Source organism: Colletotrichum aenigma (genome assembly GCF_013390185.1).
Source record: "Colletotrichum aenigma strain Cg56 chromosome Unknown KSG_Cg56_contig03, whole genome shotgun sequence".
Classification (NCBI taxonomy): Eukaryota; Fungi; Ascomycota; class Sordariomycetes; order Glomerellales; family Glomerellaceae; genus Colletotrichum; species Colletotrichum aenigma.
Window position 1 is genome coordinate 5,740,181 of NW_023500909.1, and position 14,857 is coordinate 5,755,037.

A 14,857-nucleotide genomic window follows, 5' to 3' on the forward strand; every position below is an offset into this window, starting at 1 on the left:
ATGCATCAGTCACCCGGAGCCGGCTCTTTGGCAAGCCCAAGCGAGGACCTACTGAGGGCTGCCCAAGTCCTCAACTCTCTGCCCAACGTTCAAGAGTCTATACTGGGGCTCCGAAACGCCTCTCATGTGCAAGGCCCTGAGACTGGCAATATGGATGCCAACATACATGCAAACCGAGTACTGGCCCCACTGCGCGCTCGCCAATCTCATGTCAACGACGACTTGCTGGACTCGTCCGACAGCGACGACTCCGACACAAATAATGATCAACGTCAGGATGGTCCCGCTGAAGGACGCAACGACGATGGAATCGGCCAGGTCGGTGCCTTGGTTCGTGATTCATATGGCCGTCCCAGGTAAGTCGCTGAATCGCATTCTTGTAGTCAAAATCTCACTTTCAGATCAGGTTCATCGGTGGAGCCACACACAACATTCTCATAGAAGCTGCAAAGAGCCTGCTGCCTGCTGGTTTGACAACAACCCCTTCATCAACTGGGGCGAGCCAAAGTGTGCTGAGCACCGATGACCTCGAACTTCCCCTCTTCGTCCGTGGGAAAGTGTGGCCCGAGCTGCCCTTCATACCAAAGCCGGAAGACCTTCCTCGACCTCCGCAGTACATTGCAGATCTTCTTATCAGTCTCTACTTTGACAAACTGCACTACACCTTTCCGGTTCTCTTCAAGCCCCACTTCATGAGACGCTACCAAAAGTTGCTGAAAGCTGGTCGTGATTGTTCTTCCCCCAAACATCGCCGTTTCTTGATGGTCTTCTTCGCTGTTTGTGCGTGTTCATCCAGCCTCCTCCCATCGAACTCGAATAGCGAGCTTCCTGGGATCGAATACTATCAGAGAGCACTACTCATGTTTTACGCCTCCACTGGCGAAGCGTCACTTGAGAGAGTCCAATGCTTAGCATTACTATCAATGTGCTCCGCTGGATGGAACACTTTGTCGCAAAGTTGGAACTTGGCCGGCCAAGCAGTAAGAGCTGCCCAAGATATGGGATTGCACTTAAGTAGCCGATCGGTGCGTCTTCCATACTCCCGTGTCTTCAGTCATCAAGTTGCTGACGACAGAAAGATACTATCACTGGCACCAGAACTGTCGGAAAACAGACACGCCGAGTTCCTCCGACTTCAAGTGTCCCGCCGCATATGGTGGTGTGTATACACCCTTGATAGGTACATCTCCTGTCTACACCTTACTGCATGTTTGACCTGCGCTGAATCTTAACCTCCAGAATCACATCTATCTGTCTTGGCCGTCCAATGGCTGTCCAAGACGACGAGTGTGATTGCGAGCTGCCTATGGACATGAAAGATGAGGACTTTGAACCCTACTACCTGAAGTCCAGAACATACCATCCACCCAAGGTTGACATTCCATCCGAAGGACCATGCATCATGAGTGGTTTCCTCGCGTTCGCCCGCCTCTCCCGACTGGCTGGCAAGATTCAGCACCTCAATTCGCCCCTGAACCTTCGGAAACTCGCATCTGCGGACTCCGCCAAGACACAGAGATTTCTTTCCCGCGTTGATACGTACGATCAGGCTCTGCGAAAGTGGCTCGCAAGTCTGCCACCGCACATTCAGTTCTCAGCCAACAGCATGGAAAAGAGTCCTGGGGGTGATCCTGCCTTGGTAATGTGTGTCATTATCTTTATACTGCATGCAGGTTCTCTCCTAAACTTGTATCGGTACGTGTGTTCCGACAACCTACTGTCGTATCCGAAGGTCTCCAAACTGATCAGCCAAGGTGTTTCTTGAATTACCCTAAACGCGCCGCTCTGGATGAGGAAGTAGACATATCAGGTGCCATATCTCAATGCGTGAGTGCAGCACAAATGTGCATTCATGCTGCGGAAATTGTCCGAGACTTGGTGCCTACTTCACATTATCTGGCTCTCTCAATTCACTATATGACGCTCTCTGGTATCGTGCTGTAAGTCCAGTCCCCCACCTGAGCTCAATTCTCTTGAAGTGTGATCGCTGATGCGCAATATGAAAACAGCCTACGGATGCCTTCAAGTCACTCTAACCCAGAGGTTTTGGATGATGTGAAGAAATGTGTCTCGTTTTTGAAGGATGTTGAAGTTCGCTGGTCTGGCGCGAAGCGAAGCCGGGTTATCATTGAGCAGTTGCTACAGCACCAGCGAAGCAAGCTGGCTCTTGAACACAATACTCGCCAAAGCCAGACCAGTATTTCACCGGTTCAATCCAAGAGGAACACCAACAAAAGAACGCTGGATGACTTTGAGGGGACGAACACTCCCCGAACTGGAGGTGAAAGCTTTCTGTGGGGCGAAATACCTGGGTCTGAGTTATTTCCATTCGATCCTTTGGATCCAGTCTTATTCTCGTCTTGGGATTGATGCAGGCGCTCTTGGCTAAGTAGCATGACGAACTACTAGATGTAGTTGATCTTGAGACTGCTAAATTTTCTCATGTCTACCCGGCTATTCCCTATTTCCTCAGTAGACCTGAAACCTTCCTTCGATCAAGACCGAATGTGAATGATATCCAGTCGAGACGATCATACCGACGAATACAAAAGTTGTAGGTATGACGATAGCAATAATGATTCAGGTCTCCGATAAGAGAAAAAAGGTACATGTCAGCGACGACGACGACGACGACGACGACGCTATGCACCGAGTACACAGAATGGGTGGTTGCTCTAGCACAAGAAGATAGGTGGTGTCTTTACATCTGGTTAAAAATAACTATCTTAATGTCCCTTCTGGCATGCTGCGCCTCAAATGCCTCATTTGCCTGGGTCAGGGGGTACGTGGACGTGATCAGCGGTTTGAGATCAACCTTTTTCGTAGATAATAGACTAATGGCATCCTCGAAGCACCCATGAGTATACCGAACGGTTCCTGCGAAGAGTATTTGTCAGCAAAGATTCAAGTAAGGAGCTTCGCATAAGCCTACCCTTTACGTCAAGTTCATTGGCTGTGATCAAGAAAAGGGGCAACGATGCCATCGGCCTTCCCAGGCCCGCCTGTATACCTGATATCGATCAGCATGACGGGTGTTCACGAGAGTCGGCATGCGCAACTCACATGTTCCGCCTGCTCTTAGCATGCAAATTGCCATCGTGGCGCATATCTCAGCGCCGCTAGCCTCGATAGCAACATCAAAGCCGTATCCCAAGCCGTACTTGTTGATGACCTCCCTGGCGTAATATTGAGAGAAGGACAAGTCATCTTGAGAAGGGTCGCTATTTCTTGGCGTGACAATTCCGACATCAGCTCCATAGGACTCGGCAAACCTCGTTCGAGATTCTTCAATGTCGAACATCACGATCTTCTTGACCCCATAAGCTTTCGCAACCGCTAGAATCAGGAGGCCAAGCGGTCCGCACCCACTGTCGCCTGTCAGCATCAAGATTGACAAGGCCACAAGAATGTTTCTCGAGGGACTGAGTACAGCTCTGGGTTTTACTCACAAAATAGCCAGGCTTTGACTCGGATTCAGCGATGCCCTTCTCGCAACCTGAACCGCAATCGCTAGCGGCTGGATCGACCCCGCCTCCTCCCATGAGACATCCTCAGGAATGGGAACCGTGTTAGAAGCCCGGCAGGTGAAGTATTGACTTAGAGTCCCGTCAGTGGGGTCCATCCCGCAGTACTTCAATCTAGAGCAGATATTCTGCTTTCCCCGTCCGCAAAACTCGCACCTGTGGCCAAAGGCAGGCTTAGTTAGACTCAGTGTCTACAACGAAGATTTTTGTCAGGGACATCCCATACTCCCTGCATGAAAATCCGGGCTCGATTGCCACGCGCTGGCCGACAAATCTGTCTATAACATTCTTTCCGATGGTCTTGATGAGACCTGCCGACTCGTGGCCCAGGATCAGTTCACGGGAGACATTGGCACTGTCCCAGTTGTGGCAATCCGACCCGCAAATACCGGTGGTGATGACTTCGACTAAGACCTCGTCGTCGTTCGGTACTCGTATAGGTTGCTGTTGGATTTCGAGTTTTCTGACACCTGCCCACACAACGGATCGATTTGAGTATGGTAAAATATCAGCCATGTTTTGATTGTTCAGAGCATCGGCCATGGCAGTATCTAAGGTTCAAGAAGACCTCAAGGTGATTGCTGTGTTGGCTTTTTGTATATATAGCATACATCTGTTTATATCTCAATGCTTTTGAGATCGACCTCTGCTCCATCTTTTGCCACTTCTTCATCATGAAGCCAACAATGCTTCATGATGCGTTTGGCAAGTCTCGGCTCGGAGCCCGGCCCGGCCTCTCCTTATCGGCTTGTTGTTGAGTGGGTCCCATACATCGAGGTTGGTGGATGTTCATAGCACATTGAATACGGTAGTCTTCGCCTACGAGTGACATTACGGCTTTGGCGTAGTCGTCCTGCAGTTTCCCTTTTACCCGTCGCTATTACGGGCTGAGTAGGCTACCAGTCCAAATATCAGTTCGACAAAACTTCAAGCAATCAGCCAGATAAAACAACGCGTTTTTATACAGACACTTTGTGAAGACGATTGGAGAAAAAGTGCTCTATGAAACTCAGGGCAGGGCTAATTAATTGTACTCGGTGGCCGTTTTGGGGTCTTCCGGTGTATCCAAATTTCCGTTGGTGCCATTCACCTCCTTCGGCTTGTCCCCGTCAGCCTTCGTAGACACCAGGCTCTTCAGCTTTCCCATTTCAATAGACATCCATGCGGCGATGGCAACGATGTCCGCTCCGCAGTTCACGAAGTGGAACCCTTGTTTATACTTGGCCGCCGCAACATCAGCACTGAGTGCGAAGTGCCCAACGTATTTCCCCGCGTCAAGTCCAGCCTTCAGAACACGAGCAATAGCTTCCTGGACCTCGGGGATTGAAGCATGATCAAATGCCACATAGCCCATTGAGGCCGCGAGATCGTTGGGCCCGATAAACAGCATGTCAACCCCGTCAACCGCAGCAATCTCGTCCACATTATCCACGGCCTTTTGGCTCTCTATTTGCACGCAGACCATGACGTTATAGTTCGCGCTGAGTAAGTAATCTCGACCGGTTTGATTGAATGCGGAGTGCGCGAACATGGCACCGGCTCCGCGAAGACCCTGGGGCCATCGAGCTGATCGGTACTTGCATGCCCGAACAACAGCTTCCGCTTGTTCCTAAGGAAATCGTTAGCCTTCAATGGATAACAAACATTCCTCCTTCTAACCTTTGTCTCACACATCGGAACCATGATTGCATGAGCACCACAGTCCAGTGCCCTCTTCATCATCCAGTGCTCTGATGCAGGTATCCTGACGATGGGTGACACCCCTGAAGTCGAGATGGCACCAACCTGAAGGTACATGTCTCTATCGTCGATATTTCCATGCTCTGTATCGATAAGAATCCACTGTCAAAGTTTGTCAGATTATTGCGAACATTTCAATCCAGAGATGTAGATCCAGAAATACTCAGTCACTTACATCCTCTCCCAAAGGCGCTACTGTCCTTGCTAGGGAGTAGCCGGGGAACTCAAGCCATTGACCAACGCTCGGGCCTTCGCCTCGTTTCGCCCTTTCAAGCGATTCCCTCAATCGTGTCTTGCCTGTCGCATCAACAACAGGGGACTTGAGTTGGTTTGCCATGGCTTTGAATGTACTTCAATCGGGCAATCAAAAGTGTTTCCAAAAGACGAGCAAGTTTTCCCTTGATACAATTGACTACGGCTACGCATTTCCGTCTTTCGTTGATCTTCTTGACACTGAGTATTTGGCGCAAGCTGCTGTCATGAGGGGTAGCTTCGGCCGGGTCCCGGGCCGCTGGCGACTCTGGAGCTGGAAACAATTGGCTAATCGATCATAGGATGTCTGGGGTGCGACGATAAGTTCCCATGTCAAATCAATGCCAAGTGCGCCAATCATTATCGCATGCCTCCGCCTATCCATGGTAAACCGGGCTATCTCCGACATCGCCACCTGACCGGCCTGATCGGGGGAGATCCGGCCGAAGCGTCAACGCGTCGTGTAACGGACACCAGGCCCCCTACAGGTGCGCGCTGATAAGGATGGAGAGATATGCGGTGACCGCAACTCACATTGTTGTTGGATATAAGGAAGCAGCCATTTCTCAGTGGGGTATTTTCGGTAGTTTACATAGTCGAATTACAAACAACAGTTCACCTCCCGCCTCTGGCGACGATCCTATTGAGGGCATCGTTGTGATTCCTCCATTCCGCCTTGTTGACGCCAAGATGTCTTCCGAACCCGACATCAAGAAGAATGACGAGTTAGATGTTAACGACAAGCCCAACGATGTTATCGAAGGCACCATCGAAGATGCGACTGAATACTCCGACTCCTACTTCCGGAAGTTGCGCTTCAAGATCGACTTGTTCCTCCTGCCGTTGATGTGGGTTTGCTATGGCACCCAACAGGCCGACAAGACATCTCTCAGCGTGCAGGCGGTATTCGGCCTTCGCGAAGACACCGGATTGGTTGGCGAGCAGTTCAACTGGCTGAGCACCATCTTTTACCTGTCTTACTTGGTGTGCGAGTTTCCCGGTAACTGGCTGATTCAGAAGAGTCATACTGGAAAGTTTCTTTCCGTTGTGATGATACTATGGGGCGTCGTGGTTCTCTGCATTGCGTTTGCAAAGAACTTCGCACACCTCATGATTCTTCGCACCGTCCAAGGCGCTTTGGAATGCACGATTTCACCAACTTTCATGCTGATCACGGGAGCTTGGTATACCTCGCAAGAGCACACACTGCGGTCTTTGATCTGGGGAACATCCAATGCCGGGATGAACATCATCACCGGCCTGTGCATGTATGGGATCGGATTGCATGCACAGAAAGACCCCAATGGTCTTGTAAAGACTTAATATCATGGACTGACATCTATCTTGCAGTGGAAAGGAATCTCCTTCTTCCTCGGCAGCCTGACCATTGCATGCGGAATCCTTGTGTGGTTCATTCTCGGTACACCTCGTGAAGTGCGATGGCTCAATGAAGATGAGAAGAAGGCAGCAATCGCTCGTGTGGTTGCCAACCAAACCGGGTCCGACAAGAACAAACGTTCCGAGTTCAAGTGGGAGCAAGTTTGGAGCACTTTCAAGGGTACGTCACGGTTTCGTCAGGAAATTGTGCATTATGGAAACCCTTCAGGCTGACGAGACAACTTTGACAGATCCGCAAACCTACTTCTTCTTTTTCGTGACCATCATCAACGCCCTACCGAACGGGGCAAATACCACATTTTCAAAGTTGATCTGGAAGTCGTTCGGCTTTTCAAATTTGGAGACTCTCCTGAAGGGTTCTACTCCTTACTACTGTGTTAGCATCTGCTGGTTCTTGGTCGTCGGATACGTCACCCTGAAAAAGCCCAACCTCCGATGTAAGCGCCCAGAGTCTTGATTCCGAGTTGCTACTGACAACCTCAAGTCCTGATGATGATGTTCTCCCTGGTGCCTGCCTTCAGCGGCATGATGGCTTTGGCTCTGCTCCCAACCGACTCCATGAAGTGGACTAGATGGGGCATGTACATCTTGCAAGTATTCGGATCGCTGCCTGGTCTTAGTGAGTAGTATCACGTACCCAATCCTTCGACCATAACTGACCTTAATGCAGTGATATGGACCTTCTTGCCGTCCAACGTCGCCGGCAGAACGAAAAAGACCGTCACATCAACGATTCTGTTTGTCGCTTATTGTGTTGGCAACGCTGTGGGAGCTCAGATGTTCGTGGCCTCAGACGCACCCAAGTACATTAGGGGCCTTACTGCTTGTGCTGTTCTGTATTGTGTTGAGTTCTGCAGCATGGGGGCATGGCGGTTCTACTGTAAGTCAAAACCTACTACAAGTTGCGGTGTAAGATGAATGCTAACAAATGAACTCAGACATCTGGGAGAACCGAAGACGCGCGAAGGTCATTCGTGAACAAGGCATCTCTGAGGAAGAAAGTGAGCGACTTGGCAAGCTAAATGCTGAAGCTGATATGACCGATCGGGAGAACATTCATTTTAAGTACAAGTACTAGAGACTGCCGTGGCGGGAGCGTTGGTCCTCCGCAAATAGCACCAATTCTGGAGATTTAGTATCATCTCAGCGCATGAAATGAAAGCATAATTGTTACAGCCTGGTCTCTGGGGAAGGGACACGGCATAATCTTCCGTTCTGCGTCTGCACGCCCTGGTCCCCGTCCAACACAGTCCATCTCTCGCTCCCCACCGCAGTGACTGCATAGAAAACATCATTGGGATCCCACTTTCTCTTGATCTGACTAAGTCTTGGGTAGTTCCCTCCATAGAAACTCTCCTGCCAGTCAGACTCCTCGACACTGGCTTCGTTGAGGTACGTGCCGCCTCCTTCTGAAACCGGGGAAATATCGCGCCATGGTTGAAGGACCTTCTCTTGGAGATACCTGTTCTGAGAAGCCAGAGCGGCGGGAGTCGAGTGATCAGCTGTACGGTTTGAAGAGGTCACCAGAAAAAAGACCATTTGGCGGAAGGCGGGGTTGACGGCATTGTTCTGGTTTCCGACACTGGGGCCTGCGTTACTAGGGGCGTTGTGATAACCCAGAAAGTGCTTGCCGGATGAGACGTGGGATTTGATGAGAGTATAGGTCGCCTCATATTTCTCGACAAAGTTTCGGCGGGGCACCAGTCGATTCGCGGGAAGCGACGTGTTAACACCAACGGGAAACTGGTTTGCACCCCACGTTGCCTGGTAAGCCGAGTAGAAAGACGTATGTGCCGTGGACTGATGTGGTACTGATAGAGAGATGTTGTTGGCCTCGAGATATTCGAAAAAAGGCCTTACAACCTCGTTGTAGGAGTCCAAAGTGTGGTTAGGGGCAAACATGTAGTTCATGCTGAGCTGCGGCGTAGGCCACATAATGTAGAAGGAATACAGACCGGCGTCAGTCCAGTTGAGGAATTCGTCGTAGAATTTTCTCGCGCCTTTCCAGAACTGGTCGAGACTATTGTTGGAAGTATCAAGCGTCCACTTTGCCGTCACGACGTTTATCCGAGGATGGGCGCGAATGATGACTGATGTGATGACACCAAAACTCCCACCGCCACCACCACGAAGAGCCCAGAACATGTCGGGATTCTCCTGTTCAGATACGGTTCGGAAACGGCCATCAGCTGTCACTATCTGAAAAGCGACAACGTGGTCGGCGGCCATTCCGTAGATACCGGCAAGTGGGTTCTGACCTCCCCCGGTGATCATGCCGCCAGCGTACCCCACGCTCTGTCATGCTATCAGTGGCTGGTTTGATTGACAGTTAAGGGACAGAACCTACCCAAGAAACAGCACCTAGGACAGTAACGTTGTTCTTTTCAGCAACCTCGTAAACCTCTCTGACACTAACGCCCGCGGCTAGCTTCATAGCGGGACCAGAGTATCCAGGTCCCTCGTAATTGGGCAAATATTCAATGTCCTTCAAATTGTGCATCCACAAGCTAAGTGCACCGGCCCCCAACGATTTTCCAAGATAGCAATGCCCAGTGTTCTTGATCACCAGGCGCAAGTTGGCTGCACGAGCAAAATTGACCGCAAGCTGAATTTGCGCAACGCTAGTCACGTTTATCGCATACTCCGGGTAGCCTCCGATAGTACATTCGGAACCAGATGTCTCGTTCCTTGGCTGACAAGTGCGTCCTTGGAAGATGGGCCAGTAATTGGCAGTGGGGTCGGCGCTAAGGAAGTTGGCATTTGTAGAGTTCTTGATGATATTGGCGCACTCGATGTCATCTCTTGCACCCCATTTAGAGTCGTAACAGAGAGCTCCCAAAGGTTTTGTTGGGATCAGAGCTCCTCCGAGTAGTTGATCAAAGACGCCCCATACTTCATCTCTTGGCCAGCTTGGATCGCCAGGAAAAGCTTTGCAAGCTGCGCGTGCTTGAGGCTGAGTTGGAGGCGAGACAGGATCGTCTCCGAAGGTGAAGTAGGACGCGTACTCGGCTGTCGTCTCGCGATCGGCTATCCGAGTCACAACATCTTCGGTCAACTGCTGCACCTCCGTGCTTTGAAGATTTGCACCTGCGGCTGCTGTCGCGGCAACGACTTCCACGGCAGGCTTGATGCCTGGAACTGTAGCGGCGGCTCGAAGCGCGAAGTGCAGGAAGATAGAGCCAAGCATTAACGGGGACATGGCGGGCATCTTGAGTGATGAAGATGTATGAATCAAATGCCGAGACCACGGTAGGATGGCGTTTCCCTAGAGCTTAGTAGATTGATGACCGAAGGTTTCCCAAAGCTGAATCTGAGGGCATGTTGAAAGGGTTTGGCTTGCAACTGATCATCCCAGTAAACAGTGGCGACAGATTGATGTTGCGTGGAACGGCAATGTTGCATTCTGCCCTAGTTACGATAGTAATTGTTATTGGTTCCCTCGGTCTATGCCCATGAAGGCTTTGGGTGACCGCATGCATATTAGTGGGATGCTCGAGACGCGATTCGACCTGTTGTGGGTACGATCCAGGCCGACGGCAGCATAATTGCAACAAGAGACGTGATTGGATAGATTTAGGGCCTTCAAGGGAACATCAGGCTGCATGTCAGCACTATCCCACATTGCGTTCCGCTGGAATTCTCTCTCCGGCATCTCTTTTCCCGTATGCATCCTAACCACTAGATGGACGACGAGTTTGAGTCTTTGTGTTGCGTCACGCTTTCAGGACAAGTCACCTTCCATCGCCAAGAACTCCACTTCAAGAGTCCTCGCTAATGCAGCTTGACTGAGCCATGGAGTCTCAGCTCTGTCGAACTTGCGCGGGGGTCTTCATAGGGGAACAAGTCTTACGTGAAGATCGCCCGCACCATCAGTCAAGGAATGATGTCCTGCAGGCGGCAAAGAGTGGGTGTCATCTCTGCAGTTTCATAACTAAGAGTCTAGCCTTTGAGCTTTTCGACGGAAACCAACCGTTCAAGGCGAATTGGTATTTATCATACCCAAAAATGTCGACAACAAACAAGCCAAGGCTCCGCTTGACCATTGATGCAGGATGGGACGAGGAGGATGATGTTTCTGAGTCGAGCCAGGCGACGACTTTTTCACTAGACTGCAAGAATATCGATGGTCAGGGATATGTCAAGTTACCAAAGACAGGAACTGAGATGAAGGGACCAAACAAGTCAGGATTTGCACCGATATGGGGGTTTGAGATGGTCCCCACATCGAGTAAGTTCATTCTTAACACCTCGCAGGATTTGTCGGGATGCCTACTCATGCTTCTTAATAAGATGCGAGCTCATATGTGAGATCTTATGAGCCCCCTGCTCAGTTGGGAAGCCCCGGGTCGTGGACTCCAGTTCACAAGTGGCTAAAAGACTGCCTGAAGAATCACCAGCAATGCTCCAAGCATATCATCACGAATTATCGACCCACGAGACTAGTAGAAATCATCAACTCAACTACCGTTAGCGTTGTTGAACATCTTGATGCCAAAGCTTGTCCAGGTTACGCATCCTTCTCTCATTGTTGGGGACAAGCAAAGACGTTGAAGTTGCTGCAGGCGAATAAAGTCGACCTCCAGAATGGCATAGAAATAGCGACGTTGCCAGCAAGTTACAAAGAGGCGCTCGATGTCATGGTGGGGTTCGGCATCAAGTTCATCTGGATCGACTCGCTTTGCATCATCCAAGATTCGAAAGACGACTGGCGTGCCGAGGCAGCAACCATGTGCGATGTGTACCGCAACTCCTTGCTCAACATCTCCGCATGCGCCGCAGCTGAGAATTCAGAGTTGAGCTTCCAGAACCGAGACATAGGCACCATACGGCCAATGGAGATAACTCCGAGGTGGCGCGGCATCAAAAACGAGCGGTTTCTCGTGACCAACACCGATATTTGGATGCAAGAAGTTGAGGAGTCCCCGTTGTACCGCCGCTCATGGGTTCTGCAAGAAGCGCGCTTGTCCACCCGGAACTTGTGTCTCACACGCAATCAGCTCTGGTGGGGATGCCGTGGAGGAACTTTCTGCGAGACCTGGCCTGATGGCCTGCCCAATGACATGGACAACGCCAAAGGTCGTGAAAGATCATCAGCTTCCGGGGAGATCTTCACCCATTTTATGTGGTGCAGCTTGGTCGAGAAGTACACGACGTGCGGCATGACCGTTCTTTCCGACAGAATGATTGCCATCGCAGGGCTTGCAACTGCATATCACGAAGACTTTGCTGGCGACGAGTACATCGCTGGCATGTGGAGGTCCCAACTACCTCAGTCACTTTGCTGGGTTGCGGGTCCTGATGAGATGGTTCCGATGAAGCATCGGACCTCTGAGTATCGGGCGCCGTCATGGTCGTGGGCTTCGGTTGAGGGAGGGATATACTTCCATCACACCAGGTACGGCCCTGATGGTAATCATCCGACCTCAGTCTGCGATATTCTGGACATAAAGCTGTCAAAAGTAGGGCCTTCCCCCTACGGGGAAGTAGCCGGGGGTTTCCTACGACTTCGTGCTCCATTGGTCGAGGTCGAGGTTGGAGACGAAGCATTACGTTTCCAGGGAGCGGACGGGGGCTTTCACCACATACCGGGGACGGCTGAAGATTTGGACCAGGAGCGGTGGAACTTTGACCAGTACACGTCTGTTGTGCTTGACGAATACACGTCCTACATAGAGGCCATGATATCGCATATCAGCGCCCCAGCCATTGACTTGAGCAAGAGCGTCGAGTTTAATGGGGCAAAGAGGGTGACAAGGGTTGCAGAACAGTGGACTAAAGCCGATGGACGGCTATTCTGTGCTCCTGTTATTGAATGGAATAGTCCGGAAGGCAGCGAAGGCGCCGGCATAGTTCTTGTCCTTCCCAAGTCAGGGCCCGTCGGTTGCTATCAGCGAGTCGGCTCGTTCAGATGGAAGGGAGACAAGGTTCAGAGCCATCTACACAGTCTGAAGCTACGTGAGTTCAGCATTGTTTGATTAGACTCAAAGAAATCAATGGGACTTTTCCCTGGCAGCAGCCCACCGCTGAAATGCCAATCATCGGTCCTCGCTCTCTGGTGGACATGACGTGACAGGGATCAGACTCATTTTCTTATCTTGGCCGAATGTCTGAATACATCACCGAATGGTCATTTTGGCCTATTATCAAGCGTCAGGCGTCGAACATTGGATTTACGCTGTTGCTTCAGCTTCGTATTTCTGCCCCTTGGTGGGCTCTACTCCAGGGGCTACCTATCTACTTTGGGGCCTAGGCCACAAGACCCCGCACGAGAGCCCAGTGGAGGGCAACAATCCTACAGGAGACCTTGTGCTAAAGTGCACGATTGATGTTCCTAGGGACTAAGGTAAACTCTCTATTCCTGTTGTGGCCGTCGCCGTCAACGCCTCTTTTGTTATTGACGTTCTTACTATTATCGTCTCTTCTACTGTTATGCTGATTCGAAGTATTGTTCCAAGTGTCCTTATTGAATCCAGTACACAGGGAATGTTGCCGCGCTGACACAGTAATTAAAAGCCAGTCAGTCTCTTCTACAGGGGAGGGGGGGGGTGTTCATGTGCGGCAGGAAGGCTTTTCAACACTGCCTCTTCGAAGGATCAGACTGGCATCTGTGAGACGGCAATCACTAATTGCAGAGAGCTCTCTGCAATGTCTTCTCCGTTTGTTTCATCACTTCAATCTTGTGGACTCATCCCTCAGAAATTCCATAACGAAGCCCCTGATGTTTGGGCACGCTGAGGGATCTCGCTAGGCTGTGGGTACACTTCAACAAAGCGAAATGCCCTCATCATTCGTATTTCTAGGCAAGACTCTTGTTGCGAGACTGTCATTCAAGTTCGTCTGTGAATTTCGCCCAAGCATATAGCCTCTTGGCGACAATCTCTGTAACACCAAATGCTGGCGGTGCACTGGTTTGCGCTGTGCCGAGCGCTTCCAGAAATGCAGTTTGATGATGAGCGGCAGGGGCAGCGCATTCCTCCAAACTGACGGCTGCTGTTTTGTCCACTGAAGAGCCACTGTATCAGATTGTCTCTTCCATCTCCTCTCTATCAAGGTGTCAGCTCAGCCTCCATCCGGCAAGGGGACAAGCGCGCTAGACCCAAACCAAGCCCTTGGGGCTGGATCTAAAAGTCGGTCCGCGAGACCCGATTCATGCTCCCCGCGCGCGAAGCCTGTAGGTTGGTTGGTCGGTCTTTGTTCCCGTCCCCTACAAAACAGCCCCCTGGCGGCCGATGGTGACGCGCTGGCGCCCATTCAACACCTTAAGTTAATGTTGACTTCATCGACCCTCCGGACTGGAGCCGGATCACCGGTGCCAAAACATCCCAAGAGCTCCCCGTGTGTCAAACCGGCGTACAAGATGGGTGAGCTGACGGAAGCCGGAACGGCTGGGAACACCGTCAAGACCCCAAGAGCCCCCAAGACCCCTAGGCCCAGGTGTTCCGGCGGATGATCTCACAAATACGGATTGCGCCCAGGCTCGCCAAACCCCAATAGATGTGCTGCCCAGACCGTCCATCCCTGACGGTACCGCATTCCCTTCGCGTTCTTTTCGTATATTTCTCTTGGCGTACCTGCACACTAAAACCGCCTGAACATGGAATATGAGGGGCCCCGGGCCAGCAAGAATGTGAGATTGGATGGCAGGCCCTGCACCGCCCCAATGCCCAGCAAAGCTGTGCAGTCTTGGTGTTGTCTTCTCAGCAGGCGCCTCTTATTTTTCTCGATGTCAAGCTTCTGCCCGCGTCGTCATCCACTTCTTGGAACATGCCCACCAGGCAGAGCTAGCCTTCGTCAAAGTCTTGGGTGACCCAAACTTTCTTGTCAAACGGGGCCAACAGTCCATTTCTTCTCTTACTGGCCCATGTCACTCATCACCCCAAGATTCAGGTGGCCAGGCCAAGAACCCGTCGCCATTATGTACAGCCATCCTGTCACCGTCCTGG

The 14,857-nt window shown here is 51.2% G+C and overlaps 6 protein-coding genes across 6 annotated transcripts; 3 read left to right on the forward strand and 3 right to left on the reverse strand.

The window, feature by feature from the left end:
- On the forward strand, nucleotides 1-526 carry CGCA056_v005518 (uncharacterized protein; the record flags this gene model as incomplete). Its single annotated transcript, XM_037320770.1, has 2 exons — nucleotides 1-356; nucleotides 442-526. 2 exons carry the CDS (start codon nucleotides 1-3, stop codon nucleotides 524-526), a joined length of 441 nt encoding a protein of 146 aa, XP_037180936.1.
- A 2,175-nt stretch (nucleotides 527-2,701) lies between these two features.
- Nucleotides 2,702-4,067, reverse strand: xdhA-3 (D-xylulose reductase A; the record flags this gene model as incomplete). The annotated part of the gene is made up of 5 exons (XM_037320771.1): nucleotides 2,702-2,877; nucleotides 2,933-3,010; nucleotides 3,064-3,368; nucleotides 3,450-3,596; nucleotides 3,751-4,067. The coding sequence occupies 5 exons, from the start codon at nucleotides 4,065-4,067 to the stop codon at nucleotides 2,702-2,704; spliced, it is 1,023 nt and encodes a 340-aa protein (XP_037180937.1).
- Nucleotides 4,068-4,548: 481 nt separating this feature from the next.
- rhmA (2-keto-3-deoxy-L-rhamnonate aldolase) lies at nucleotides 4,549-5,601 on the reverse strand (the record flags this gene model as incomplete). Its single annotated transcript, XM_037320772.1, has 3 exons — nucleotides 4,549-5,133; nucleotides 5,184-5,366; nucleotides 5,440-5,601. The coding sequence occupies 3 exons, from the start codon at nucleotides 5,599-5,601 to the stop codon at nucleotides 4,549-4,551; spliced, it is 930 nt and encodes a 309-aa protein (XP_037180604.1).
- A 605-nt stretch (nucleotides 5,602-6,206) lies between these two features.
- Nucleotides 6,207-7,992, forward strand: CGCA056_v005521 (putative transporter; the record flags this gene model as incomplete). The annotated part of the gene is made up of 6 exons (XM_037320773.1): nucleotides 6,207-6,827; nucleotides 6,867-7,074; nucleotides 7,145-7,351; nucleotides 7,399-7,533; nucleotides 7,585-7,794; nucleotides 7,853-7,992. The coding sequence occupies 6 exons, from the start codon at nucleotides 6,207-6,209 to the stop codon at nucleotides 7,990-7,992; spliced, it is 1,521 nt and encodes a 506-aa protein (XP_037180603.1).
- Nucleotides 7,993-8,084: 92 nt separating this feature from the next.
- CGCA056_v005522 (FAD-linked oxidoreductase ZEB1) lies at nucleotides 8,085-10,122 on the reverse strand (the record flags this gene model as incomplete). The annotated part of the gene is made up of 2 exons (XM_037320774.1): nucleotides 8,085-9,209; nucleotides 9,262-10,122. The coding sequence occupies 2 exons, from the start codon at nucleotides 10,120-10,122 to the stop codon at nucleotides 8,085-8,087; spliced, it is 1,986 nt and encodes a 661-aa protein (XP_037181817.1).
- Nucleotides 10,123-10,919: 797 nt separating this feature from the next.
- Nucleotides 10,920-12,889, forward strand: CGCA056_v005523 (uncharacterized protein; the record flags this gene model as incomplete). The annotated part of the gene is made up of 2 exons (XM_037320775.1): nucleotides 10,920-11,142; nucleotides 11,205-12,889. The coding sequence occupies 2 exons, from the start codon at nucleotides 10,920-10,922 to the stop codon at nucleotides 12,887-12,889; spliced, it is 1,908 nt and encodes a 635-aa protein (XP_037180908.1).
- Between the last annotated feature and the right edge of the window lie 1,968 nt (nucleotides 12,890-14,857).